The 27,207-nt window shown below is 57.2% G+C and overlaps 7 protein-coding genes across 7 annotated transcripts in view; 3 read left to right on the forward strand and 4 right to left on the reverse strand.

The window, feature by feature from the left end:
• Window positions 1-1,052: 1,052 nt before the first annotated feature.
• Window positions 1,053-2,657, reverse strand: VOLCADRAFT_106691 (uncharacterized protein; the record flags this gene model as incomplete). The annotated part of the gene is made up of 1 exon (XM_002955180.1): window positions 1,053-2,657. One exon carries the CDS (start codon window positions 2,655-2,657, stop codon window positions 1,053-1,055), a length of 1,605 nt encoding a protein of 534 aa, XP_002955226.1.
• Window positions 2,658-3,120: 463 nt separating this feature from the next.
• On the forward strand, window positions 3,121-7,536 carry VOLCADRAFT_96067 (uncharacterized protein; the record flags this gene model as incomplete). The annotated part of the gene is made up of 9 exons (XM_002955121.1): window positions 3,121-3,144; window positions 3,583-4,059; window positions 4,578-4,901; window positions 5,367-5,438; window positions 5,551-5,687; window positions 6,067-6,368; window positions 6,607-6,744; window positions 7,062-7,150; window positions 7,477-7,536. 9 exons carry the CDS (start codon window positions 3,121-3,123, stop codon window positions 7,534-7,536), a joined length of 1,623 nt encoding a protein of 540 aa, XP_002955167.1.
• Window positions 7,537-9,549: 2,013 nt separating this feature from the next.
• On the forward strand, window positions 9,550-13,482 carry VOLCADRAFT_96068 (uncharacterized protein; the record flags this gene model as incomplete). Its single annotated transcript, XM_002955122.1, has 9 exons — window positions 9,550-9,597; window positions 9,665-9,757; window positions 10,259-10,345; window positions 10,804-10,929; window positions 11,190-11,309; window positions 11,960-12,443; window positions 12,647-12,759; window positions 12,923-13,057; window positions 13,375-13,482. The coding sequence occupies 9 exons, from the start codon at window positions 9,550-9,552 to the stop codon at window positions 13,480-13,482; spliced, it is 1,314 nt and encodes a 437-aa protein (XP_002955168.1).
• Window positions 13,483-14,694: 1,212 nt separating this feature from the next.
• Window positions 14,695-15,862, reverse strand: asa9 (mitochondrial F1F0 ATP synthase associated protein; the record flags this gene model as incomplete). Its single annotated transcript, XM_002955181.1, has 6 exons — window positions 14,695-14,745; window positions 15,149-15,198; window positions 15,351-15,365; window positions 15,459-15,519; window positions 15,599-15,620; window positions 15,747-15,862. The coding sequence occupies 6 exons, from the start codon at window positions 15,860-15,862 to the stop codon at window positions 14,695-14,697; spliced, it is 315 nt and encodes a 104-aa protein (XP_002955227.1).
• A 1,492-nt stretch (window positions 15,863-17,354) lies between these two features.
• Window positions 17,355-20,792, reverse strand: VOLCADRAFT_96070 (uncharacterized protein; the record flags this gene model as incomplete). Its single annotated transcript, XM_002955182.1, has 7 exons — window positions 17,355-17,600; window positions 17,746-18,663; window positions 18,942-19,098; window positions 19,454-19,512; window positions 19,745-19,871; window positions 20,571-20,622; window positions 20,765-20,792. 7 exons carry the CDS (start codon window positions 20,790-20,792, stop codon window positions 17,355-17,357), a joined length of 1,587 nt encoding a protein of 528 aa, XP_002955228.1.
• A 374-nt stretch (window positions 20,793-21,166) lies between these two features.
• Window positions 21,167-22,013, reverse strand: VOLCADRAFT_118977 (uncharacterized protein; the record flags this gene model as incomplete). The annotated part of the gene is made up of 3 exons (XM_002955183.1): window positions 21,167-21,250; window positions 21,395-21,517; window positions 21,810-22,013. Coding segments are annotated over 3 exons (411 nt in total), but the record flags the coding sequence as incomplete, so codon positions are not given.
• A 632-nt stretch (window positions 22,014-22,645) lies between these two features.
• Window positions 22,646-27,207, forward strand: part of VOLCADRAFT_96071 (uncharacterized protein) — a gene marked incomplete at both ends in the record, with an annotated part of 6,987 nt that continues 2,425 nt past the window's right edge. The window contains 11 exons of the mRNA XM_002955123.1: window positions 22,646-22,847; window positions 23,206-23,256; window positions 23,454-23,508; window positions 23,799-23,911; window positions 24,269-24,507; window positions 24,893-24,995; window positions 25,194-25,210; window positions 25,607-25,765; window positions 25,933-26,062; window positions 26,359-26,475; window positions 26,746-26,936. Of these exons, the coding sequence (XP_002955169.1) occupies window positions 22,646-22,847; window positions 23,206-23,256; window positions 23,454-23,508; window positions 23,799-23,911; window positions 24,269-24,507; window positions 24,893-24,995; window positions 25,194-25,210; window positions 25,607-25,765; window positions 25,933-26,062; window positions 26,359-26,475; window positions 26,746-26,936 (1,377 nt within the window). The remainder of the gene's footprint in view (window positions 22,848-23,205; window positions 23,257-23,453; window positions 23,509-23,798; window positions 23,912-24,268; window positions 24,508-24,892; window positions 24,996-25,193; window positions 25,211-25,606; window positions 25,766-25,932; window positions 26,063-26,358; window positions 26,476-26,745; window positions 26,937-27,207) is intronic.

Here is a 27,207-nt window from a genome sequence, read left to right on the forward strand (position 1 = left end):
CGCATGCATGTATGTTTGTATGTCATCTGCGTCTTTATGCATGTATGTATCTGTCGTCCTGTCACCCTCCCGCGTGCATGCATATGGTAATCACGCTGACAGAGATGACGGAAGCCCTATGCTCGTCCCGCGGTTTGACTCGTGTATTTTTTATTCTTAATACTATGAGGTTTGAGGGGCCTTATGACAAGGTTTCCCGTATAGGACAGTTTCGAACAGTCTCCCAAGGCCCTTGTTCTTTGCCTTTGACGCTGTGTGTGTGTATGTGGTAGGGGGGGATGTTTGCGCCCAGGTGGGTGCCCTGGGCTGTAGCATTATGTGTGTGAGGACGAGAAATGCTGTACAGCAGCCGTAACAGCAGCCGTAGCAAGGGTGGCAGCGGTCGTGGTAGAGTACAAACGCAGTTTAGGTAGAGCTGTTTGTGCTTTACTTGGCCTCCCAAGTCTCCACCACCACCACCACCACCACCACTAAGGAGGTCCAGCAGGGCCTGTTCAGTTTTCAGTGAACCGTTTAGTTTTTTTAGTTGATTAGTTAGTCACTTTGTGTTAATTTGTGTTACTTTTCGTGTGGAGTTTTCATTCGGGATAGTGAACGATTTTCAAACCTTGTTTGGAGGCGGTGAATAGCGGATAAGTCGCTTGGACGGGGGTTGTAAGAGAGAAAGGAGGAGGTGGGGGATTGGCAGGTCCGGCAATTCGGTGTACGGGAGTTCGTAGTCCATATCACGAAATAGGGCAAACCTTCAACGTACATGTCTTTTTTTGGCCATGCTGTAAGCACCTGCGAATCCTTTCCGAAGGTACCCCACCAGCCCCACCTCCCAATTCCCCCCCATGAGACGGTTGTAACTGTTCATAACGACATATCTCCAGCGACAACGTAATAAATTTCAGAAAGTACCCATCAGGTGACTTTGGCCCCAGCCCCGTGCAACTACACGACCTGCATTCCAACCTAGCGCCACCCCCAACCCCCCTGCACCCATAACTCCCGCCCCGTCTCTCTCCGCTCTTAGCTGTGGTGGTTAGAAGACGGTTGGACCCTAACCACTAAACCACCAGCCGCAATTCCTGGGCCAGCCCGGCTAGCACGCAAACCGCCAGCCAGGCCCGTTCCGGCTCGGCCACGTGGGCCTCCCAAACCAGGCGGAGAAGCGCCGCCGCCAGTGCCACCGGTGACAGTGGAGCGCCAGGGGCGGCGGCGGAGGCGGGGCCGACCCTGGCCGTAGCCGTTACCTCCCGGCGGCGCCGCCGGCTCTTTGAAACGCTAGGGCTGCCGCTGCTTTCGCCCCGCCTAGTATGACTGGTATCATCGCCAGCGGCGATGAAACCCGGCCGTCGCGCATCGTACATGAGTAAATCTAAACGAAGCCGCCGTGCAAGCCCCGCCAGCACCTCCGTCCGGACAAATACTGCAATGTCGTACAACGTCGATGCGGCGGCGGCCGCTGCGGTGGCGGCTCCGGGAGCAGCCGTCGGATCTGCCGCCGGTCGTCGTTGTTGTGCCCTGTGCGAGCCCTCGTCCGCCGCTGATATCGAACATGCGCCCGCCGCACCCGGATCCGCCGCCGGCGTGTTGGCAGGTGTGTATGCCGTACCGCCATGCAAGCCGTACAAGTACCTTGCTAAATGCGTGTGCAGCGCCAAGCGACCTAGCGCCGCTGCGCCCTCCTGAGGTAACTCATCCTCTAAAACCATTTCCTCCTCCATTTCGCCATCGCCAATCTCCCTTCCTTGCTTCATCACTACAGCCGTAGCTGCCGTTTCCAGTGCCTGCAGTCGGCTGTAGCCGCCTGCGTCAAGCCCCAGGCCGAAGACCGCATCACAGCATCGAGCGGCCTCGAAGGCTGTAGCTGGGATAACTGACGCGTAACGGCTGACATGGCGCCGCACTTCCGCCGCACGCTGCTCGTCCATGTACGGCAGGGCCGCCGGCAGCTTGGTCCTCCAAGCGGAGGTACGGCTGGCATGTTCGGCGTCAGCGCGGTCGCTGTCGACGCTGGCGGCTCTGGTCTCCCTGTCCTTCATCCCTTCCCGCCCAGGAGAGGAGGAGAACGGCCGCCCGCCCGCCTGCCAATTGCTGTGCCCCTTGCCGCGTTCAACAAGTGAGTCTAGGTCAGCACCGGCGATGCCGTCAGCACCGCCAGCACTCTCGTCGCCGTACTCATCGTCGGTGTCGGCGCCGTCACCAAGTGGCCAGCTGGTGACGGGGCTGGAGGTCTTGCCGCCGCCGCCGGCGTCGCTGCCATTACAGGCTGGGCTGCCAGAGCGCTTCCTGATCGGGTCTGCGCCAGAGAGACTGAGCCCGGCCAGCTCAGCACCGGTTTTGGCATCCCCATCGACACGTTCGCATGGCTCGCTGCACTTACTCCGGCGCTGCTCCTGATCCTCGAGGGGGATGTTAAGGGGTCGTGTGACAGCTAAGATGAGGACGGTGAGGATCCAGCTCAAAGCGAGCACTGCGCTACCGAGGAGAGCTGTAATGGCCGCCCAAAGTAATGCTGGTGGCAGACGCAGCACACCAGCAAGCTTTGCGATCGGGCAAGAAAATGCAGATGGAAGCTCTAGCACCCCGCGTAGGATGCCTAGCACACCGCCGGAGCGCAGTCGGCTGAGCAACGCATGCAGTCGCTGAGCATGACGCTTGCGCGCCATTCTACCGAGTGTTCAGCGATTAAGACTAACTGTCTTGTCTATATTCCTAAAGGTGTTTGCTTGGTAACCTTTTCTCCTGGGAAGGTTCTTGTACGCATTCGTGCCGTATGGAATGGCGGGAGGCACAAATGCGTTGCTTCATCGCAGAATGATGTCCCGGTTTCCCATGGACATTTGCTTGGCAAAATGGACCCCGCTTCTTTTGCGGAAGGCGTTAGGTGTCAGTAGCTGCTAATTCATCTTTTAAAGGTAGCCCCCGTAGACGCCCTGTTCTGTTTGTGCCGCAGTTAACAACTGTGTTATACCTGTATATATATGCTGCGGCAAAGAGATAAGTATGCTTATTTGCCTAGCTTATAGTTTATGCTTAGCTTAGACTGGTCTTCGTGGAGTTACGCGCGGCATGAGCCTTAAAGCCAAGCGCACAAATGCGCAACGTCGCTCGTATGCAAACGAGAACAACATGGAACAAGAAGCTTATGAGGAAGTAAGCGTGCGGTTATGTGTCACGTGGGAGCAGAGGAGTCCCTGAACGATATCTCCCGTTCTCGACGTTGCCCTCTGAGGCTAAATAATAGCGTAAGAACGCGGCATAGGGAGGAAGCGCTGCCCCTTCTGGGCCTATCTACCCACCTATCTCTCGTCGCAACCCTCGCTTTCGGCCCGGGTCCCTTTCCCATTTCGCAAGATCCCTCCCGCATCCCCCCATGGCAATGCCCATACGATCCTCCTTTCCATTTTTTGTTACCTAGCAAGCAACAAACTGGGTCAGCCTCGTCCTTTCGGCCCAGCTTAGAGGGTATCGCTCCTAACGCCGCGCTGGCAAATAGTCCACCTGTACTTTGACGCCGGGCACTTACGAACAAACACCCCCTTTTGGCATCATCATCACTCCTCCCCATGCGCCTGCCGTGCCGTACGGTAGTTGGACGGCAGCGGTGATGATGGCGACGACTTTGAGGATGCTGCGGCCGCCGCGAGACACGGCGGTGGCAGTGGCGGCCCCCGGGGCCGCCGCGGCGGTAGCGGCGCCGCCGCCAATGGGCCAGCACGTAAGCGCCCCCGCACCGCAGCACACCAGCAGGCTGGCAGAGACGGGTACGATGACGACGACGGCGGCGACAACCTAAGGGGCGCTTCCGAGCCGTCGTCAGAGGAGGATTCTGGCGGAAGCGACCCGGAAGCTAGCGATGACGGCGACGGCGGCAGGGCTGGCAAGCGCCGCCAAGGCGCTGGCGGAGGCGGCAGTGCGGGAGCGAGAGGACGCGGTAAAGCCAGGGGTCGCGGCGGCGGCCCCGCCGGCGGCGGAGCGTCAAGTCGGGGTGGCCGCGGCCGTGGGCGGGGCAGCGGATCAGGGGTGGCAGCCAACGGCGGGGGTGGTGGCGGCGGCGGAAGAGGAGCCGTACGCGAGGAAGGCAGGAACGACAGCGACGTCATAATGTTGATCAGTGATAGTGATGAAGATGGCGGCGGGGGTCCTGGCGGCGGCGGCGGCGGCGGGGGCGGGGGCCCTGGCGGCAGCGGCGGCGGCGGCGGGGGTCCTGGCGGCGGCGGCACCCAGGTGAGTGTGTATTACCTGTTTAGGATAGCGGGGCACGTGAAGCTTATGAGCTGGTTGTGGGCCAGTCGGTTGGTTGGATTGGGGTTTAGTTCGGTTGGTTGATTGGTTAATTAGTTGGAAGTTAGGGTTCGCTGGTTGGAACAGTTGTTACCGGTTGCTACAGCGTTTTGGTCTTCCTCCGTCGCCGCCGCCATCTTCAGCGCCATCCTGCCGCCATCCCAACCGCCAGCACCACAACAAAACAGAATCGCTGCCATCAAGAGCTCCGTTTTGCCGCCTTCTCCGTCCCCCCAGCCGCCCACTCCATTCTTACCAATCTCCTCTTCCTTTCCCTCCCACCCCCCTCCCCCCCTTTTCAGACGCCGCGAGGAGGCCGCGGAAGAAGCGGCGGCGGCGCTGCCGCCGGCCCCTCCAGCATCGCTCCTTCCAGTCAACGCCCCAGCCGCGGCGGCGGCGGCAGTCGTGGTGGTGGCGGCGGCGGCGGCAGCAGACCGAACAGGAATCCCATTCAGCCGCGCTTCGATGGTGACGATGGAGAGGATCCGGCTGCAGCTGGCGGTGGCGGCGGCGGTGGCGGCGGCGGTGGCGGCGGCGGCGGCACTCCGCAGCGGCGGCGTGCGTACATGGCCCCGGCGGTGCCGCTGGATATCAATGCTGAGGAGCTGGCCAGGATGAGACGGCTGGTGAGTGTGGGGGCGAGGTGTGTGTGTGAGGGGATCGGGTGTGTGTGTGTGAGTGTGGGGGCTTGCGGGGGGGTTGGGGACTATGGGGTTGTGTGCGGAGTTGTGTGGGACGTGGGAGAGGGGGTTACAGGTACGGCTTATGACTATTGAGGGGGGGATAACGTGGCCTTGGCCATTACAAGGCGGATGATGTTGATGATGGGGAATGGAAAAAAGGCAGTACCTTGCTGCTGATTCCAAAGAAGGATTGAGCTGCAAAAAAGCAAAGAGATGTGTGTGGGTTTCGGAGCAGAATGAGGTGGGGCGATAATTCTTCGAACGACAAAGGATTATCCTTAGGATTCTCCCCTTTTTCCAGACCAGAGAGAAAGACCAGAGACATTAAGAGAGGTAAGTTTTGGGCTGTAAGGTTGTTTACCCTTGGCGTGCTCATGCTTTGTCGTACGCCGTGTACATGTTTTGCAGGTGAAGCGCTATCGCGACGAGTGGGAGGCAGTCAAAGAGAAATGCGATGTGTGGCGCGATCTAAGCGCGGCGGTGAGGTTGCTGCTGATGTATGGGGCAGGGCACAAGCATTTTTTCACGGCAATGCTCGTATCGTACATCAGTGTCGTATCATACATCATATGCCATCATATGCCGTACGCAGGACAAGGAGGCTCTGGCGGGGTCCGTGCTGCGATACATGCTGTTTTCCGCTCGCGCCAAGCCTAGCCACCCGGTTCCTCGCGCCAAGCTCAAAGACGCCGTGAAGGCCGTCCTGGGAAACCACAAACATTACAAAAAGTGGGGAGAGGGGAGGGAGGGTGTAGTAGCTGGCCGCTGCTGAAAAGGCCTCTCGAGATGCTGGTGGTCGCGCTTAGCACGTATTTGTAGTTGTTACGTGTGCCGTACAGTGTACCGGCTACTACAGAGGGCGGGTGCGCGGGTGACGGTGGGGGAGGGGGGGAGGGTTATGGGGAGTACGGAACACGTTGCCAGTGGATCCTTTCGCAAGAGGAGGGGGGACACGGGGTTTTGGGACCCGATCTCCCCCCCCGCAATGTACGGCGCTAGTGGAGGAGGTGCCGAGTTTTAAGTGCTTGGTACCTGACCGCCATGTATAACCGCCCCTTAACGTAACCCCGATCGTCGTACATATCGTACTGCCGCGTGCTCTAGCCAGGATGGGCTCCGTCTGGCTACCCTGGGCGCGCCACAAAGCCATCAGTGCTCTCGGGTACGACATTGCGGAGGTCGTACGGCCGCGGGGCGGCGGCGGCGTTGCGGAGGGAGCGGCGGCTTCGACATCGGCAGTGGCGGCCGACAATGGCGGCGAAGGCGCCCAGTACTTTGTACTACGTACGGCACTGCCGACGGCGCTTCGTTGCGAGTTCATTGGCGGCGGTGCGGGCACGCAGCCCGAAGAGGCCGTCCGGATGCTGGTATTGGCGCTCATCCTACAGAACAGCGGTCGCCTGCAGGAGGGTAAGTGCGGTCGGGTGGGGGTGGGGGTGGCGGATGTGGGGGTAGCGTCACAACCCTTTCCTCCTCCTTCCCCCCTTCTCCTCCCCGTTTGATACACTCTTGCCCTGGCAGCAGCTTCAATCGTGTGTGGTTCGTCTTTCCCCCCCTTCTCCTCCCCTCGTCCCACACGTCCCCTGTTTGCAATCCTCTGTCTGTCGTACGTTCGTACATTTGTACATTCGTACTCATCCCTCTTCAGACGAGCTCCACCGCTACCTGGTTATGGTGGGTTTTCCCCCGGACCGTGGTCAGCCGCACCCCCTGCTGGGCTTCTTCGACGACCTGATCAAGCGGATGGGGGAGCAGAGGTACCTCACGATGGAGAAACAGACACAAGGTGGGAGTGGGGGGGGGAAAGGGGTTGCGAGAGGGCGCCAAGGCGGAAAGATTGAAATCATGTACAGAACACAATGACCCGGGGTGTGGCGGGACTAGGAAAATGTTTGAGAGTAGAGAACAGTCTCAGCTGCTGCAGCTGCCTTAGCATAGACATACATACAGACAGACAGACAGACATATAGCGTGTCAGGAAGGGGCACATCGCGGGCGACATCGCCATCGTTCCGCAACTCATCTTCCCACCACATTGATCCAGTTCCATGGCTGCCCCCCCCCCGCCCGCCCGTGCTCCGCTAACGCCATGTTGTACGGCAGCTGACGGCAGCGCCACTCACTTGCTGACGTGGGGCGAGGCGGCTCACAGCGAGATGACCAAAGAGCAGCTCACGAACACATTGGAGCCGGTGAGAGGGGGAAGGGAAGAGAGGAACGACGGGGAGAGGGACGGGTAAAACAACCCACACGCGTACACACGTTCAGTAAAACACACGTGCACGCACACGCACCACGTGCATGGATGCACCTGGGGAGGGGCCCCTCGACTGAGATCGTTCTACTTCCTTTCCTCTTGTTCCAGTCCCTTTCCCTTTTTGGTTTTGACCGGTTTTGACCTGCCTCCCTCCCCACGGTCACCTCATGACAACGCATCATCCACTCGCCGGGCCCCCGTACTCCCATCCCCTTACCCTCCCCTCCTTTTCCAAACATGTGCACATGCACATAAACGCAGTTCTTCCTGGCTACTGAGAACCAGGAGGGCGAGGAGGAGGGCGGGGGGGAGGAGCAGTAGTGTTAGGAGGCGTATGAAGGCGGAAGGCGGCGGATGAGAAACGGGATGCAGTACTGCATGGTAATGCGTGAGGTCGGTAACGTCGAGGAGGACCATGAGCAGGAGCGGGCGGAGCTCGCGGCGGGAAGAGGAGGACCCGAGGAAGGGGAGGGGAGGGGAGGGGAGGGGAGGGGAGGGGAGGGGAGGGGAGGGGAGGGGAGGGGAGGGTGGTTAAGGGAGGGAAATGCGGCCGCGAGGGGGTCCCAGCTGGACTGTCAAGAGGACGGGGCGGCGGAGGCGGAAGCGGAGAGGTGGCCGGTTCAGCAGCGGAGCAGAAGAAAGTGCGCAACACCGGTGGAAATCACAGTGGTGGTGGTGGGGTGGTGGTGGTGGTGGGATAGCGGATCGACTTGGACGCGGAGGAAGCCGGTTGAGCGGGAGGCCGCCGGTTCTGGGGGGGGATGTCGTGGGGGATATCGGATGCAAGGAGGAGGAGGAGGGAGGGGGCTGCCACGGTGGATTTCTTCCCGGGAGGTGGAGGGGGCCTGGCCGCAGGCGATGTGGGCTGAGCGCCGGGTGTAGGAAAGCAGTTTTCATTCCTCCCGGGAGTACCTTCCCCCTAGGACTGAACCACAAAAGATGTCGGTAACGTATTGGGCTCATGAGGGGATGAGACTTCGTCGCTTCGGACTCACTTCCTAGGGGCAATTTCGGGCTTTGGACGCCGTCCGGCAGGCAGATATTTTCTGAGTTTCTTGCATATGATCCCCCCTAGGGGTGCAGCAGAGTGGGCTGCTGCGTATGGAAAAGATGGACACCGCCAAAAAGGGCTGTCGTGGGAAAAGCTGCCGCCGCTGTCGTCGCCCGCTGGCTTTGTCCACAACTACCCCTTAAGAGTTCTTCACCTCTCCCCCTCTCTCTCTCTCTCTCTCCCCCATTATCTCACTCGCAAACAGAGACACACACAGACACCACACATTGCTCGACTACTTTCCATGGTGAAATTGCTCTTGTGACATCACACTGAAGTTGCTTGTAACGTCCCAGCTCTTCCGTCTCGCGGCTCAGATTATGAAAACGTATACGTATATACAGTGGGACACATGTGGTCCCGGTTGCGGGGGGAGGCGTGGACGGGCGCGTCCCTCGCCCTTCCCTCGCATTGGTTCGAGCCGCTGAGTAGCTATGAGACTGTGGGTTTCGTTCCTGAAACCTCCCTTCCAGTCCTGTCGCATTTTGGCGTGATTGCATAATGTAATGACGGAGTGATGATGTAGGTGGGCGGTATCGCTGGGGTGTGGTGCGCGTGTCGCTGTTGAGGAGAGAACGGTTATGCTTTGTTCAGGGACCCAGATCAGGTCAGAAGCTTTTTAATGGTACCAGGTTACTGGGGCGTAGGGCGGAGTTTCCAGAGCAGCTGGCCGTTATACGACTCTCATGTTGTAGATAGCTGTGGAGGCGGAGGAGGTTTTCGACAGCTTTAGGAGAGGGTCGAAGTAGCGTCGTTGGAAGGCTTGGACCGTGGATAACTCGAATCCTGTGGATTGTGCGTGATGGATGGCGTGTGTGGCACGAGACAATTGTGATTTAGGTTGTCGCCTGTAAGGATTTCCGATAAGGTCGTGCATGGATGGGGGGAAGGGAGTCGTTCAGGGTGTAGGCGCGCACTGCGGTTGGTTGACTTGGTTGACGAATGGTAGGACCTAATGGGACCTGGCACAGTTTTTTAATGACATACAGGAAAACCTGTGTCATGACAAAGAAGGGAACAGTTGGATTCCACGTTTTACAGTTCTGTAGTGTTTTGCACATTGCCGTTCGAAAGAGCCGTACACATAAGAAGGGCCATGAAGACACACGGCATCTGCCGGTTAAACAATGGAGGAGAGCTCCAAGCAACACATTGCACAGAGAAGCTCGTGTTTATAACTTAGGCGGTGGTATTTGGCTACCTATAGGCGATCGGCATCGGAATCTCCCGAAGTCCTAGATCCCACAGGCATCTAAAGCAGGCATAACGAGTCATTTGTTAGTATGGCAGACGCGACATGGCTTTCCGAAGCTGTTGTGGAGTTTCTAAAGGTACGCTGTATGTCGGGGAACATGCACCATTTGGCTTCTCCCTATCAAGTTTACGGCATGCCTGCAGGGACCTTTGTACATAAATCCCTTGATGAGTTTCATTGATGAGAAATGCCTCATTTTCACGCCAGAAGAAGAGAACAAGCTTGAGTACACAACCGTAAGTTGGACGGAAGGGTGGTTTTTGCCTTGGTCAGCAGTGTATGCAATAGTGATCTGTCATTATAATGTGGCAAACAAAATCCTTTGTCTTTTCGCATGCAGGGCTGTAAGATTCCGCTATTTCCTGATAGCGGAACTACGGCCCCCTGCATACCTTTTTGCATCAACTGGAGACGCATCCCCTCTCCTCCTTTCCCTCCTGCTCTATCCCACCACGCTCTCTGCATACGGTCAGTCTCCCACAACTTGGGACGCCATTTGGGTCATGGAAGTTTGACCGGGCCCGACCTACACATGTCTGTTCATCACGTGCGCCGTCATTAGTTGCACCTACTACAACATGTCAAACAGCATGGCAAAGCACCCTTTGAGTCATGCACATACTGCCCGCACGATTCTCCTACGTCGCCCTTTGGGGTCATTTTTCTTCTCCACTCCTTTTCTGCTTTCCTCTCCCTCCGCCCTTGCTTTCACACGTTTCTCCCCTCCGCATGGTCAGTGCCACAACGAGTTTAAGGAGTTGGTTGACAAACTCCTAACTGACTTCCTTTTGGAGCTTGGTGTGGGGCCAGAGGAGTTTTACAAGGTGGGTCAGTGTAGAGTGGTTAGCCTGGGTTGGCATTTCAAGGTGTGCTTTAGGAAGAAGCCTTGAGAGCAGCAGTGGGAGGGTTGGGAAGGGAAGTTTTGAGTAGCACGGAGTACGACAGGGAGGAAAGGGTCCAGGAGGGGAAACCGGTTTTGAAACGAACCCCCAAATGAAGATTCATAACGGGAGATTTGATTTGGGTCGGGGAATGCGAGGGCTGGGCGCTTTCAACGGAATGAAGCATGGAAGAGGAACCTGATGTCACTCAGCTTTGGATGGTTCTGTAACTCGCTTCATGTCGACATTCTCCACATATCCTTCCCCCTTTATTCATTCTTATTACCAGCTTGCCTTTTCCTTAGCTCTTTGCATCTTGACCATTTCAACCAGAAAGCAAACTGACCAAATTTGCTTTCCCCTCTTCTCGCTACTCGCGTATGATTCTCCTCCCTTTTCAGACGGTGTCTGCTGCTCAGGAAACGGACCAGCTCACTGCCTTTGTGGTGCAAACAATTCTCACAGTGGACGATTTCCTCATGTTTAAAGCCATGATGGTACGGAGGAACATCGACCTCACCGCACAGGTACGAAATTATACCGGATGTGTACGGACATGTGTACGAATGTAGGTATTGTATACATACGGTGTCGCTTTTGCACGCAATTTTCGTTCGTGTTTTCATTTCAGTGACACCGTCCCCTGACATAGCTCCCAACAGCGGCTGCTCCTCTTTGCAATGTTGCAGGTGTGTATTTGCAGCACGCGTCCAACCCCACGCTGCTTTTTGTGTCTTGTTTTCGAATCTGCGCCCTCTGCGGACGTTCTTTTCCATTTTCTCCGCAGGTTCTGGAGGCAGTGGAGCAGGCTCTGATGGAGTCGCAGGGGAAAGGGGAGGAAGGGGGGGAGCCCGGCGCCAGTTTGCTGAGCAACCTGACCAGTGAGGAGGAGGAGGTGCTGCGGGAGGTGGGTCCGGGATGGGTGGGTTGGGAATGGGACAGTGGGCTGGACAGCTGTGCTTTTGCGATCTGAGCCGCGGCTTGGACAAGGACATGGGCAAGGATGGCACACGAGTAATTTTGGGCGGTAGTTTGTATTCCGCTGTGTAATGCAGGCCCTACATGCTACCGGCCTAAATAGCTGCGCATGCATACCTGGGCACTTGAGCCTACCTTTTCAGGCACTACTTCGCCTACCCTCCAGATCACCTGATGCGCTGTATCTGATTTGGCATTACATGTTGTCGCACTGTCGGTGTACATATGTGCCCCCACAACGGATATCCGTCGAGGAGTATCTGGTTCTGCGATCTCCCGTACGGCTCTGCCCTGGGTGGGATCTGGATACCTTTGGGGAACCAAAGAGACTTTGGTTCCCCAAAAGGGAAGAAGAAGGGGTGTGTTCTTCTTCTTCCCCTAAAGGGGACGGAGACGAATAAGAGACTTTGGTTCCCCTTTGGGGAAGACGAAGAAGAAGACTTTACCCTGGTAATTTTCCTGATGCCCGATGAAGGAACATCCTTTGGTGGCTTTCCCTCTGCGCCCCATGTTAGAGTTATAATTGCGTCATGCTCGTATCCTTCCATCGCTCTGCCAGCACGTCCTCCTACCGTGGAGCCCTACGCTGCACCCGATTCACATTTCCGCATTCCTAAACAGGCAATGGAGATTTCCAGTCGACTTCAAGCCGAGTGGGCCGAGGCGGACCGACTCGAGAAGGCCATGAGGGCGTTACAGCTGGAAGACGAGGAAGCCGCGCTGCCCGTGGCCATAGCAGCTTCGCTCCGGGAGCATGCCAAATTCGATAGCGAGCTTGCGGACATTGAGCAGGCAATCGCGCTGTCCTTGGCGCTTGAGGAGGAACGGCGAAGGTTGGCCTCCCAGGGCAGCGACGGCAGGGCTGCCACTGCTACTGCGGCGGTCCCCGCCAAGGCGGCCGAGCGAGCGCCGCTGCCGCCGGTGAAGGGCGCACCGGCGGCAGGGGCTCCGCCGCAGCCGGCGGCTCCGGCCGCTCCGGCTCCGGCGGCTGACGCAGCGGCTGCTGCTGCGTCCCCGCGGCCCCAGAAGTTTGTTCCAGCGCCGATTGACGCACCCACCGGCAGTGAGTAACCTTGTTTTAGTTTCTCCTAGGGGGGCTTAGGGCTTAAGGGATGCATATCCCTCTCCCATGGTCTACCCCGCCCAACCGAGTGCGCAAGTAATTGCTGTTTGATGGATTTAATTCGTGTTCCTTCTGACCCAGGTTTTTACTTGTCAAGTCGTTCAAATCTTCCTCATTTTGTCGTTCTCCCTCGTGTTCCTTAGGCTCGGCTGGCAGGGTTCGTGGCCGGGGTGCGGGCTACAAGAGCGAGGCATCTTCCGGAGTGGACTTGGAGGCCGTTCGTAAGGCCGCCCAGCAGGCGGCCGAGTCGCAGAAGGTACGGGCTCTTTGGCTCTGTGTTTTTGTTTGTTTTGAAAGTGTTTCATGTAGTTGCGAGACTGGCCACCTGCCCTACGATTCACATACCAACCGACTAGCGGCTGGTGAAATGTCGTGCCCGCATCCGGCCTGATTCAGCCCCTTTCCTCCTCCATCCGCAGAAGCTGATTGGCAAGGGTGACGCTAATGACGAGGCCAGCAAATGGCTTCAGGAGGCCAAGAAGAAGTTAGTTGCGCAAAAGCAGGCGGACCGAGAGCAGGAGATTGAGGCGTACAAGGCCGCGGCGGGAAGCAAGGTGAGGCGGAGGGGGGAGGAAAGGGAAGGCATTGCGGCGCGGGGAGGCGGTTCCTACCTAATCGTTCAAGGTTAACGATCGGACCAGAGGGCAGGCTAGCGAGGGTTGTGCGTCCGTGGTTACTTTCTACAACAAGCCTCGACACTTTCCACTATTGCAAGCCCTCGATTTCCTTTCACCGTCCGTATTTGCCCTGATTGGGCATTCCATGGTACGTATCCCTCATCGTGAAACACCATGTGTGTCCCTCTGGTCTGGCATCGCGCTTGCGGTATTATGTTTCGAACGACGCGACCCTCGCACGTGTCTGCCATCAGCCCAAGGCTGGCGCTAGCGGTGCCGTGAGCGCGGATGAGGCCAAGCGCGCGGCCCTTCGTGAAGCGTTGGCCCAGAAGATGAAGCAGAGCATCTTGCAGCAGGCATAGGCACAGGCAGGGAGGCTAATTACCCGAGCGGAATTCAAGGACTGCTTGTCCTGGTCAGAGATGAGGCTCTCGGTGAGGGCGCGTTTGCGGGCGACGGCAGCGGGCCGCGACGTATGGAGAGGAGAGCGGCTGAGGGAAGGACGGCGGGGGGCAGGCGCCTAAACCTAACTGGCCGTAGTGCTGTTTGCGAGGCCATTTCATCTGAGTGGTGAAGATTTGAACAGGTAGCAGAAGGCGCCGCGAAGACGCCAGCCTGGCTGCTTGCAGGTGTTGCTGTCTCACGCTGCACGTTCTCGTCTAGCGCTTGTGTTGATGTGAAGCAGAACGGTCGTAAAGGCTGAGGGCGTATGTACATAATTGTGCCGTTGCCGAGAATGTTTACAGCGCGCGCGTCTGTGTACGTTCTAGTTTGTGCACATTCTACGTGTTTAGGTACACTTTTGGCAATCTTGCGTGATGTGTTGTGCGTGTGTTCAGTGTGTATTTGCGTGCGTCTTCTACGAGGGTAAATACTTGAGAGATAATAGATGAGTTCTTATATCGTGTGGGGTACTTCTTTCCAACGATGGTGTGTTGGTGGGCATGATACACCTTGTTTAGGATAGCATGTCCTCCCGAGACCGCATGCCTACATCACATTACACGGCACCTGCTACCCTGTGTTGACTACAAAGTATCTCACGTCGCCAAGCTTATGTTTCCCACAACAGGGCGCAGCCTTAGTACGAAGCCGACGCAACTACAAGCAAGCAGCGCTGGTTGGTTACCCACGTGCTCCACACGCCCGCACGTGAGTGCGCGCGTATGGCTGGAAGTTCCGCAACAGGCGACCGTATGAGTCCACCGGTGTCGTTCCAATGGGGGTTTCAAGAAGCATCCCATCGCCGAAAAGCCTCGCAAACATTGTTGCCATCGCTTGTGCTCTTACACGCGCGCGAGCAGTTGTCGGCAAGTGGACACCGCCGACAGCATGCCATGTGACGAGTTGGTGTAAGGCAGGCTAGATGCGGATCCTGCAGCCCAGATTCAACCCCATCCCGTGTGCAGAGGTGCTACACACGTCTGTCGCCTGTCGTCTGTTCGCCGCTCCACGTGCAACGACTGCCATTTGCGCCGCAGCTTGTGACATCCAGAATGCTCCAGCTGCTGCTGCCACCCCAGGCGTAGTTGCGCGCCTTAGTGGTGCGCTTAATGGTGCGCTTAATGGTGCGCCTAGTGATGCGCCTCCACGGCCTTCTTGCCCGACTTCCACTCCTTGTACATCTGTGAGAAAGGCAGTCCGACGCATCGGAGAAGAGGACCAGGGCAAGGAATTATTCAGGGCTACTTGAACAGACGCGCATATTACATGCGAGCGACGACATGACCACAAGGCACGACGTCACACAGCACGGCGTAACATGAAACAACACCGCACAACACGACAGCGGCACATCGACGTATCACGAAATGGCAGCTATCGGCCGTAAGGCCGCATCCGAAACGAGGTAAGACAGACGGGAAGCGCCTTAGACTGTGAGAGCATCCACTGGGGGTTGTCGTAAGGACAGCAAGGCGCGTCGGAAACCTTATGAGGCAGGGCAGGGGCGGCGGTGCGAGTTTGGGAAGAAGATACGGTAACACCCACCACTAGGCCTACTATCCATCACGGCACGCCGAGGCTTACCTCCAGGGCCTTGTGCTTATCCGTCTCGCAAACCCACGTGCCCTTCCACCCTGCAGTATTGACGCGTGCAGGGTCCACACCCCGACGGGGGGGACAACATAACAGTTAGCCACAGCTCAACACCTGTCCAGATTGAGGTTCACCTGACCCAAGGATGTGTCCCAAGGCAGGCCTGGTGCTTGGGCACCGTGTCGGAGCTTACCGGCGGGGCACATCCCTGTGGCAAGGTTGGAAAGAGGGGAAAGAAGTCAGCATTAAGGCATTAGGTACGGATGAGAATAGGAAAACCCTTCAACACCGTGCTACTCACCAATCGTTGGGAACGGCGGGTTGAAGGGGAAGTTCACGTCGATGAGCAGGTTGACGCCAACCTACGGATCATGACAGCGTGTTAGACTACACCAAACTAAGTCTACAGCGTTATTCACGGAGATTCTCAGTTGCCCTCACCATCACGAAAGCAACGTGTCGCCTGCGTCCAAAGAGCAGCACATGGACAGAAAGTTTAATATCAGTAGGTGTTATGGCCCAAACTTGACTTGATCTGCTTGCTTGCTCTGAGCCGGGACCTGCCCCGTGACGGCTCCTCCCGACTTACAGAGCGACATATTGCCCCCGGCTCTTGATGTAGTTCTTGAAGTATCTGTCGTAAAGGCTGAAGTCGTAGAAATACTTCTCAAAGGCGCGGCCCATCAGCTGCGTCACTGCGGCCATTTTTTCGGGGCTTGATGATGTCAACAAAAGTCCTCCCAATACTTCCTATTAAGCCCCTTTGGCCTCTGGCACATACTATTGGAGGACGTTTTAGTAAAACATCATCAGAGCGGATTGCCCTGCGCTTCCGCAATGTACGGCATTTCCCATTCATTTTGACGGGCTTGCCATTCTTTAGGCAATACTGGGGTGCGAAGGACGTCTCCAGAGCGTCAGCAGCCGAAAGAATCTTATGACCTTATCCTGAGTACCTTGTTCATTCCCCCTCTTGCTGATTGATTGCGAAAGCGACGCACAAGGTGGCGCGCTAGACTTAATTAATTCGTGGCAGCTGGAAAAGCAACATGGCTCTCTAGAACTTGCGGTTAAGGGGAAATCTGGCTGGGGTTTAGGCTGTCACTGACAAATAGGGTCTCCACTGGCTATGACTGCCTCACTGCCTCACTGCCTGGCTATGACTGCCTTCCCTTCCCATCTTTCTCACCCGGGCCGAGTCCGTCCCGATCTCTTTGTCCCCAGTCTCCCCTGACTCTCACCGTCACCATCCAATGGAGCGCACCAAATACAATTCCACCGGAGCCCCTCAGCTGCCACCATTGGCGGCACTCAGTTCGATGCAACACAAGCAGGGTCACGGGCCAAGTCCACGGGCCAAGTCAACCAAGGATACAACGCCTGCTACGCACACATGCAAGCTACCCGCACCCGCCCACCCCCCCCCAAAACACGTGGCCTGGCCGGGCTTATCTCCCGGGAAGACGCAACCAGCAGTTAGGATGTGAAAATAGAAATATTATAAAAAAGTAAGATTTACAAACAAAAAAGCCGAGATCATCAGATGCTTCTGAATATCTACAATGAGAAACAACCTTTATTACGGAAACACTGTGTGTGTATGTATGTATGTGGGTGTGCCTATTGGCGGCATCAGCACCGGCGCGTCCCCACATACGGAGGGCGCATACACCACATACAACCATCCATCGCCACTACAGCACCGGCAATTTTAGCGTGCTTTGGCGCCAGTCCCTCTGTCATAAACCCCTTCACATGTTCAGCAACACCGCCAATACGCTAGACTACATTCTTCAGACAGAGCTGCGCGTGCACCATCCTCGCCACTTCCTGCTTGCGGCTCACTGTTCTAATACATACACATTACAGCTCTCAAGCTGCTGCTGCCGCTGAGCACACATGCACAAGCTCCCAACCGCCTATGCAAGTTCCTGCCACCTGCCCACTTTCGCCCTTTTCTTGCATTTCCTCATTAATATTTCGGACATTTCCCCGGTCCTCCTTAGCAGCCTAAGCACGACCTTGCTTTCTACTGCATGTGTGCATGTGTTTTGACTTGTGGCTAGGTAGCGACCCACATGGGGTATGACCCACAGGTCGGTGCCCAGTCGGCCCCTGGTTCAAGGCATCGGGTCCTGAGTCGCCCTTTTGATCAGCCCTGCCAGTCGAGCCCTCCCTCCCTTACCCAGCAACCCGCTCAGACCGGGACTCGGGCTAGGACTGGGACTTCGGCTAGGACTTGGACTAGGACTTGGACTAGGACTCGGACTGGGACTGCGACTGCTGTGAGTGTGAGAATTGTGGCCGGATATGGAGGTCGTTGCCGCGGGTGCCGAAGCAGTTGAAGGCTTATGCGGAGAAGGCTGCGGAGGATGTACTGCAGGTGGTAGAAGTGTGGGACTGGTCGGGACTGGTGACACCTCAGCAGCAGCTGCGGAGGTTGCTGTGGGCACAGAGGCGACCACCGACGAAGGAGCTGGCGATGGGGAAGTTGCCGTCGCACTTGCAGCTGCCACCGCTGCCGCAGTAACAGCAGCGGCAGCGTCTAGGTGTCCTTGCTCCCTCTGACGACTCGCGCCGCCACCGACCCACGGGTCATTTTCCCTTGGCGACAATTGCGTAACGAATGCTCCAAGTATTCCTGGTGCCTGCTTTCCCCCCTCCTCGCCATTGGTGCCGCCGCCGCAACCATCAGCCATATCACCACCACCATCGCTGTAGGCGGCAGCGGTCCTGTCTTGTTCCACGTCCCCGCCGCCGCGGATGTCGATAGAGCTGCCGCCAATGCCGCCGCTACGGCTGCTGCTGCTGCCCGAGTTCCCTACTACCATTCTAATCCCGTCTGAAACAGCGCCAAGGCGAGCAATCCCGTCTTCCTCTGCCACCGCAGCCGGCCCCGCCACCTCGTCCTCCTCGTCTTTTACCAATTCACTCCGAACCTTGAATCGGGGTACGTCGTGACTCCATGCGAGCCAGTCCACCTCCTGCTCCTCCTCCCCCTCCTCCATTGCCTCGTGTTCTTCCTCCTCCTCCTTCCAGTCCAGGTCCTCGTGGCCCGCTTCCCCCTCCGCCTCGTCATCACCGTCGTCATCACCGTCATTGTCCATTGCTGCGTCGCGGACCTTCACCAGGCGAGCCAACCTCCTCTGCAACTCCCAACTGCTTGGAACTACCTCCCTACCGGTATCCCCCATCCCCACGCTCACGCCACCACGACCTCCTCTCCGGCCCGATGACCGATGGCCTTCAGCGTCATCATCGCCACCACCACCACCATCATCATCACCATCAAAATTAGCTGATGACGCCGCTGAAAATGAGGACAGGGCTGATCGGGACAGCCCTGTCGCCGCGGCGGTGGCGCCGCCACTGCCAGGCCGCCGCCCGGGTGCCGTAGCCGCGCGGTGTGCCTGATCAAGCCATGTGTCCAGTTGCACCGGATAGATGACGTAGTCGCCGTCAATTGCGTTGTCCTGAACGTAGCGGTCATTGGAAACGACCATCACCTGCAGGAAAGGGCGGAGTAGAGGCGCATCACACATTACACATCAGTCACTGATGAGCTGATTTACCAAGCCTTTATCAAAGAGTTAAATTTATATGTTAAAAGTTATGATGTTAACTTTTATAAACGTGCGCGCGTACGTACCACAAACCAATTGCGCGAAACCCAGGGCTATGAGGGGGAACGGGGAACCACCAAAACACGTAACACGAACACAAAACATGGAGACAGACAGAGAGGCAAACAGACAGACAGACAGACGGACAGATCCAGATCCACCTGCTGCGCCCCTCGTTGCTTCCACTGTACGGCAGCTTTCCCGATGTACGTGTCGGCCTCGCTGGCGGCGGAAAACACCGCAACGGCCTGCGAGCTTAGTCGTTCAAAACTGTTGGAGGTGGACTGAGAACCCATTGCGTCATACACGACGAACACCCTGCAAAACACGGACAGGACAAGTGTGTTGGGAAGGAAGGGAGGGAACATACTGGAGGATGCAGAAAGCCAAGGAAACGACCGCTCCGACGTCTACCAATGGGAGTCCACACTGATGAAGCCACTTCCCGAACGCAGTAGGGGGAAGGGAGGGAGGGAGGGAGGAAGAGGGGTAGGGTGAGGAGCGGCGAGGAGAACGCGGCCTCAAGCTGGCTTCCAACCGACTGACTAAACCCACTAACTGACAGTTAATTCTGTTCTTCAGCATTTCCTCAGCTTGGTAAAGTTCGGTGTGCTGCGAGATGTCGCTTGAGGAGGAGAACCAACAAAACCTTGTGTCAGGTGCGTGGATGTACCTGATGCCGTACGTCGCGCCGTACGCCACGGCCATCCGATTAAGTGCAAACCGAGCGTCCTGCAGCGGCGGTACCATTAGCGGAGACATCAGAACGTCAGGAGGAGGCAGATCATGGCGGCCGTTGGCCGTTGGTCGGCGGGGGAGGAAGAGCGAAGAGGAACCTCCCACTAGCTGCGTTGGGTCAACCCCACATTCCGGTCCGGTCCATCCCACCACCACCACCATCCCACCACCACCACCCCACCACCACCACACCACCACCACCACCACGCCACCACCACCACCCCACCACCACCACCTGCAGGCTAAATCTCGCCAGGCGGTGCAGCTCCCGACATGCGTGTATGACGTTGTAGCCGTCCACAAGCGCCACACGGGGACCGTCCTGGCCGGGGGGGCCCTGGGAGCTGATGTCCCTGTACGGCAGGGATGAGAGAGAGATCCCCCACATGAAATAAACCACACATACACCTACACACGTATCTAGGCGTGCGCGTACACACACCATAAAGTAAGTTGCACTCGTAACAACCCAGCGCGTCCACCTCGCGGCTCAGTCGCGCACACATCGTGCATACATAAACACAGGCAGGCGGCTGGCAGAAGTTAAGGCCTGACTTCTGCTCCCAGTCGACCCAGTCGACCCGGGTTCAAATCCGCCTGCCGGCTCCTCGGGTGTTTGAGGAGTGATGAAATGGGAGGTGGCCCCCCATCATATGGACGGTGTAGGACGTGATAATATCAACTTGCGAGCTGACCAGGAACTAAGTTGATGCGCCGTTGATCCGCTAGATTTGGTTGGATGCCGGTGGTGAGTTGCCGAACCCAACGAATACATTCCGAAGTTGGATGGGGTGACGGATTAGGGTGCCCCTCTAGCAGGGGAGAGCAGGGACTGCCCCGGGAAAGGGGGCCGCTGGCGAAGTTAACCACCCTGTAACAACATACATAAACACACACACACGCGCGCGCGAGCGCGCACACACACCGCGACACAGCCGCACATGGGTGGGTTAGGGTGGCTACTTTCCCCCCCACCCAGCGAAGTAGGCAGTCCACCCCAGGCCACCAATACCCCCCGGGGCACCTGATCCTGTCTGACAGCCCGACCTCACCTCACACGGGCCCGACTGGAGGCGGCTGCCAGCTGAGCCTGAAGAGGCAACACTCGGGGGGGATCCGAAGACGGGGGGAAAGAGTGAGGGAGGAAGGCGAGACATGTGTGCGTATGTGGGTGTGTGTGAGTGAGAGAGGGAAAGGGTGTAGGTCGTATGTAGGTCGTATGTGAGACTGCGTGTCTCACACTGACATGTGCGGTGGGAGCATTGCGGGGTCATTATTGGGAGGCAGCATTGTTGCCTCTGAGGCTCGCTCGTGGCTCTCTGCGTCGATCAGACTTCGCATGTCAAGATGTCGCATATACTGTTACGATGCGACATCTTGACCAGCAAAAAATGGTTTCGCGATTTGAGCGATGTAAGAGCTGAACACAACAATATTTTGGATGGCATTTGGTCAGACAGCTTGAGGTTTACTGCTACCTCAACCTGACAGCTATAAATTGACGAGCTTTAAAATCGACTCACCCATCTTCCCCCGACCTTTCCGCAGTTCCGGTCTTCCACCATTCCCTAATCCCCCACCACTTAAAACCCCCTGCCCCGCCCCCCCCGCCCCGCGCACTCACTGCTACCACCCGCCGCACGCACACCTGGTAATCCGCTCGCTGCCTCCGGATCTCCTCCGCCTTCTCCTTAGTTCGCCGGTAGGAGCTCCGTCGTAGGGGACCTTGCACCTGGGGTGCGTACGCATGTACGTGTGTATGTATGTATGTATGTATGTATGTATGTATGTATGTATGTATGTATGTATGTATGTATGTATGTATGTATGTATGTATGTATGCCCCCAACCACTCCAGTAATCAGTAACGACTCACCCGCCTCTTGGAGGAGCTCTCCTCTGCCGGCTTGAAGATGATAATGTCGCCAGGGGTTACACCGCCACCACCGCCACCGCCACCGCCACCGCTGCTGCTGCCATCCTCGTCACCGGCGCCGGCCTTTGCGTGCGCGTGTGCCGCGGAGCCGCGATCGGAGCGGGTGGGAAGGGGGAGAGGAAGGGAGGAGAGAAGGGAGTGCGGTTGGGGTTGATGGTGATGCAGGGAAATGGGGATCTGTAAGCGGTGTGTGTGTGTGTGAGGTGGGGAAATGCATGACCGGGTGGATGAGTGGTCGGGTGGATGAACGGGAGGATGGTTTGTGGTGGGTGGGAGAGTTACTTAAGGGGGAGCCACAGCCGCGCGGCAAGGCATCAGGGATCTATGTGGGGACGCAGTGCGCAGGCTGATTTACCTGGTGGCCCCAACGCTTGTTCTCAGCTCTACCATTGTTTCCAGACGTGTTGCGAGCTGCTGCAGCAGCAGCGATGCGATCGAAACGACGGACTGGCCATTTGGGACGAAACGTTGGATCGCTAGCCGGCGCTGGAAGAAGCGTAGGGGTCGCTTGTATAGTCCAGGGACGCTGTTTGCACAGCGCTATGTTGTAGCCCCTCATATGACATGGGGCCAAAGAGCGACAGTCAACCTAATGGGCGACAGGGGACCGCCTGCTAGCGTGGTGAATAAGGGAGTCCGCTAATGGCAGTGAAGCGCTCATAGTTTTGGTGATATATCAGGAAGGTAAACAAAGACTTGCCACAGTACTTAGTATGTTAGTTCTATTTGTTCTTTCACTAAATGAAACCATTGGAGTATGACATGGTCCGAAGGTATTGCATATTATGGACGACACAACGCTTTACTCTGCTACAAAACACCACTTCAGTCGCATGTCCTGTGATATGGAACCACAACTGTGTGGTTTGGAGCCAGCCTTGAGGCTCGAAGCCCGTAACAAAAATCCAATGATGAGTTATACTAAAAATGAAGAAGTTTTTCTCTAGGTAGCAGTCTATGCCACCTTCAGCAAGCCAGCTAGAACGGTTGGAATGTTACACAGGCCTAGTGCCTAGAGTCCAGTGAGGGACAACTTCTGTTCTAAGTTTGGATTAAAGCGTCTCTTTTGCATGCAAGCTAGGAAGTGAAACGATTGTTGGATAGCCAACCATAGCCGCCACCAAGGCTTCTCCCATGTCCAGAACGTACAGCGTAATGGAAGCACGACAGCTAATGTGCTCTTCCCATTACATGTTCTGCCCTTGGACTTCGACTAATACGATTGGTTCAGTCCGCAGCGCCTGGCGATGCGCTGGTCTCGGGGCGAAATCCACAGGCAGCTGCAGCAGCAGCAGTACCGGCAGCGGCAAGCCCCAGGGGAACAGCTTCTTTTCCAGACAGCAGCGGACCTCCCAAATCGCCCACGGAACGCAGTGGCCTGCTACGCGTCCAGGTGCGAGCTCTCCGCATGGCGTCGAACACAATTATTATCAACACAACCCACTAAACGCCTCCCCACGTACCCAACCCCATTCCTGTTCCGTCCTCATGAACAACACTCCCTCCCACTATATCGTCCTGAGGGCAAAGAGGCTTTAAACTTATGCCCCACGTCCGGATTTGCGGTGTTTCTTTCTTATCCCTTGTTTTCCCCGCATCCGTCTATTTCATCCTTATCGTTGATCGCCATGTCCATTCCCCCGGACATATCACCCCCCCTCAATCCTTCTTTACTTCTGACGCATCAGTCTTTCAGTGGCATCAGCTTCACTCGCTCGTGGTTCGTCTTTCCCCCCTCACTCCAACCGCAGACCCACAGCCGGCGCTTCCAGGGAAGCGCCTGCCCGTCAGAGACGGAGCAGGTACGATGTACGACTGTACGAATCAGCACACTCCGCTTCCACTGCAGTTTAAGAGTGCAATTTTAAAGAAACATCTATACATTACAACACAATTCAATATCCAAAACATTTACATGGAAGAAGAGCAAGAGGAAATGAGTCCTGGGAGTTCCTTTCCTATGATCCATTGTGACCGTGCCTTCTGTACTGCCGTACAGATGCCGCCGTACCGGAGGCCCACAAGGTGTTTGACGAGGTGGTTATCATCGTCAAGTGAGAGAGGGAGGGGAGGGAGGAGGGGAAGGGGAGGAGGAAGGGGAGGAGGGGAAGGGGGGGAGGGGAAGGGGGGGAGGGGAAGGGGAGGAGGGGAAGGGGAGAAGGGGGGGAGGGAGGAGGGGAGGGAGTCCAAAGATTACGGCCGTCATAAAGAGCATGCTCCCCCCATGTCTGAGAGAAAACCCTGAAACCCAACCCTTAATACCTACATACATACAGGCAGACGCATCCTAACCCCAACTCGCATTCACAAAGGGCTACCTTGAAAATAAACACCCCTTATCCAGGAGCGGTCGCGGCGGCAATGGGGAGGTGGTCCCGGCGGATCGCGGTCGCTACGTGCCCAACCACAAATACAAACCTGGCGGCAATCAGCCCAAGCAGATCTGGCTGCCCGCAAGTGGGTTCGAACCCGTGCGACCTAGTTAGTCTTCTTTTGCTTTGTTTTGACCTCTTTGAATTGCCGCACGGGGAACAGCTGGGAACGGCGCCCGCGGCTGGGGGGCCCCCGCGCGCGAGGTGCCGAAGAAGGCGCGGAGGGGTTGTTGGAACGCAACCTGGGGGAAGGGACCTGCGTCATATCTGTTGGTGGCGGTTGTGGTGGCGGCTGTGGGAGTAGTTGTGGATGTAATTCCCCTCCCCCCCACTCCCCAGAAAGTGGTGCTTTGGACGCCACTGGCAGTCGTCTCTTCTTTTTTACTTTTTTCATCGTTTAAAATGAATCCTCTTTCTCTTAAACCCTCTTAAACCCGTTCAGGCGACCCCGGTGACGGCGCTGATGGGGGCGATGTGGTGCTGGTGTGCGACTCCGGAGTGGATTCCCTGCTACACCTGCACCAACAGAAAGACCAAAAACGGAGCCAACAACGCCAGGGAGGGGGAAAAGCGGGTACTGGTGGGGGCGGTGGGGGCGTAGTGGCGGGTACGTTTTGCGCCTCCGACGGCGCCAATGCCAATCCCAACACGGGGAGTGGGGGCCCCAAGAAGAACAAGGAGGTGAGAGGAAGGGGGGCAGAAGGGGGTGAGGTGGAGGGGGGAAAGGGGGGAGGGGAAGTGGGGCAGAAGGGGGGGAGGTGGAGGGGAAGGGGGGGGAGGGGGGAGAGGAAGTGGGGCAGAAGGGGGGGAGGTGGAGGGGGGGGAAAAGGGGGGAGAGGAAGGGGGGCAGAAGGGGGTGAGGTGGAGGGGGGGGAAAGGGGGAGAGGAAGTGGGGCAGAAGGGGGGGAGAGGGGGGAAGAGGACGGGGAAGGGCTGGAAGAAGAGAGGAACACATATACACACACGTATACACACACATACATACCATGTATAACAGCAATGAGTCAAGTGAAGACCGGGGCGGGTCCCCACCCCCTTTTTTCTGACCTCCGTGATGCTTCATCAGATAAAGAAGGCGCTCACTCCCTCCCTGGAGATTCCCGTACCTCCGGGTACGGTAGTGAAGCGCCGGGGCACGGGGGCCTTATTGGGGGAGCTACTGCAGCCAGGTACGGCATGCGGCTATCCGTACAGCCCGCTTCCATTCGTTTTACTATTTTGAAATTATTAAATTAGTAAAAAAATGATACGAATGAGAGCATTTAGATGAAATTAAACCTTTTGCGGTACTGTAAGTATTTTCGGATTATCCACGATCTTTACCGCCCCTGAGACGGTGTGGATTTTTGGTGTTGTTTCGGTTGCAGGTCAGCGGTTGACCGTTGTGAGAGGCGGTCAGGGTGGCCATGGAGTGGTTGCGCCCTCCCGGGAGCAACGACGGGCGCGGATCAGTCGGGCGGAGAGGGACGCGCGAGTGAGTGTGCGTGTGTATGTACGTGTGTATGTACGTGTGTATACAGGTGTGTGTATGTCTGTGTGTGTGTCTCTGTGTCTCTGTGTGTTTGGGGCAAGCTATTATAGAGGGCGGGGAAATGGAGAGGAGACGTCGTAAGTGCATTGTTCGACCTTTGCAGGTGATCTTCTCCTCGCCCCTTTCCTCCCGCATCTCTTTCCCCTCCACCTCCACATCCTCTCCCCCTTTTCCTCATCCCCTTTCCCCCTCCCCTCCCCTCCCTCCTGCCCCTTACCACCCCACACCCCTCCGCCCCGCCGTCCCCAGTCCAAGGGTGTCGAGGTTGTGGACGTGGAGGACCCGGGCTGGGTATCTGACAGTCGCGGCCAGCCGGGTCACCAGCTCACGCTCACCCTCACACTGCGAGTGGTGGCGGACGTGGGGCTGGTGGGCTTCCCCAATGCGGGCAAGAGCTCGCTGCTCAAGGTGAGCCTGAGGGGGGGGATGGGGGGGGGGGAAGACGAACCACGAACGAGTGAAGCTGGTTCCAAGGGTAGAGTGATACGATTGCGTCATATCACACGGTTTTCCCCCCAACCGCCAACCGCTAACCCCCCGCCGTCCTGGACGCCCCGTTGTTCCCCGTGCCGCAGGCTCTCACCCGCGCCTCCCCCGCCATCGCCCCCTACCCCTTCACCACGTTGATGCCCAATTTGGGGGTGTTGTCAGCCGGGGGAGGAGCTACTCGGGCGGTGCTGGCGGACCTGCCGGGGCTCATTGAAGGTGAGGGGGTGGCGTGGGGGGTTTGGGGGAGCTGAAAATGTAAAGCGGGGTTATGAAAAGTGTTTTTGGGGGTTGGGGTTGGGGTTGGGGTTTGAGTTCGCCCGCACTTTGCGGCTCTGGATGTCGTCTGGCTGCTGACTCTCGTCGCTCATCTTTTGCATCGTAATTATCGTGTAATTATCATCATCATCGTCGTCGTCATCATCATCCCTCCTCCCAGCCATGCGTGTGTTTTCCCCTTTTCTCCCCCTCCGTTTCCCTTCTTTCCCCACCTACCCACCACCACCACCACCCAGGTGCTCACAAAGGCCGGGGTCTGGGCCGCAATTTCCTACGTCATCTTCGTCGTACACGAGCGCTCCTCCATGTCGTGGATGCCTCGGGACCCGACCCTGCCACGGACTACTACGCGGGTGGGTGCGGGTGTGCAGCCGTGGGTGTGTATGCGTGTGTCTTTTGGGAGGGAGAAGAGCGCTCTCTCTCTCTTTCTCCCTCTCTCTCTCCCTCGCGCGTGTGTGCGTGTGTGTGTGTGTGTGTTCAGGGAGGGGAAAGAGGGGAAACATGGCCTCCCCGCATTCTGAGAATTCTTCATCATAACTTTGTGCTCTCGCTGCTCGCACGTTCGTACACACATCCTTAGCAACTCACGTGCGTGTTTTGTCCCCAACATGTCGTACGTGCAGTACGGGAGGAGCTTCGGATGTACAACCCGGAGTACTGTGCCCGGCCCCACGTCGTGGCGCTCAACAAGACGGACCTGCTACAGCCCCGGCTGCTGCCGCTACAGCAACCAGATCGACAGGACGGGCAGTCGCAGCAGCAGCAGCAGCAGCAGGGGGCTCCGAAGGAGGATGCTGCAGCCGTGACCCAGATGGTAAGGTACTGAGCAGACAGTTTGAAGAGGATATTCCAGGCGGTTATAAGGGTACGGCAGGGGGGGATGCCCGGTACGGCACCGGAGGGGGCTGCGATACGGCATGGTCCACATGCTGGCGCGTGCATGTGTTTTAAACTTAGCGGCGAGGGGGGAAGTGTACGAGACATCGTGGAACACGGAAATAACATGACCAGGTTTTAAAAAGAGGTAAACGAGCGATGGCTGATTGTCTTGGTGGAGATGTTGGTTGGCGGGAGAATGGCGACGG

This window comes from Volvox carteri (assembly GCF_000143455.1).
Source record: "Volvox carteri f. nagariensis unplaced genomic scaffold VOLCAscaffold_49, whole genome shotgun sequence".
NCBI classification, from domain to species: domain Eukaryota; kingdom Viridiplantae; phylum Chlorophyta; class Chlorophyceae; order Chlamydomonadales; family Volvocaceae; genus Volvox; species Volvox carteri.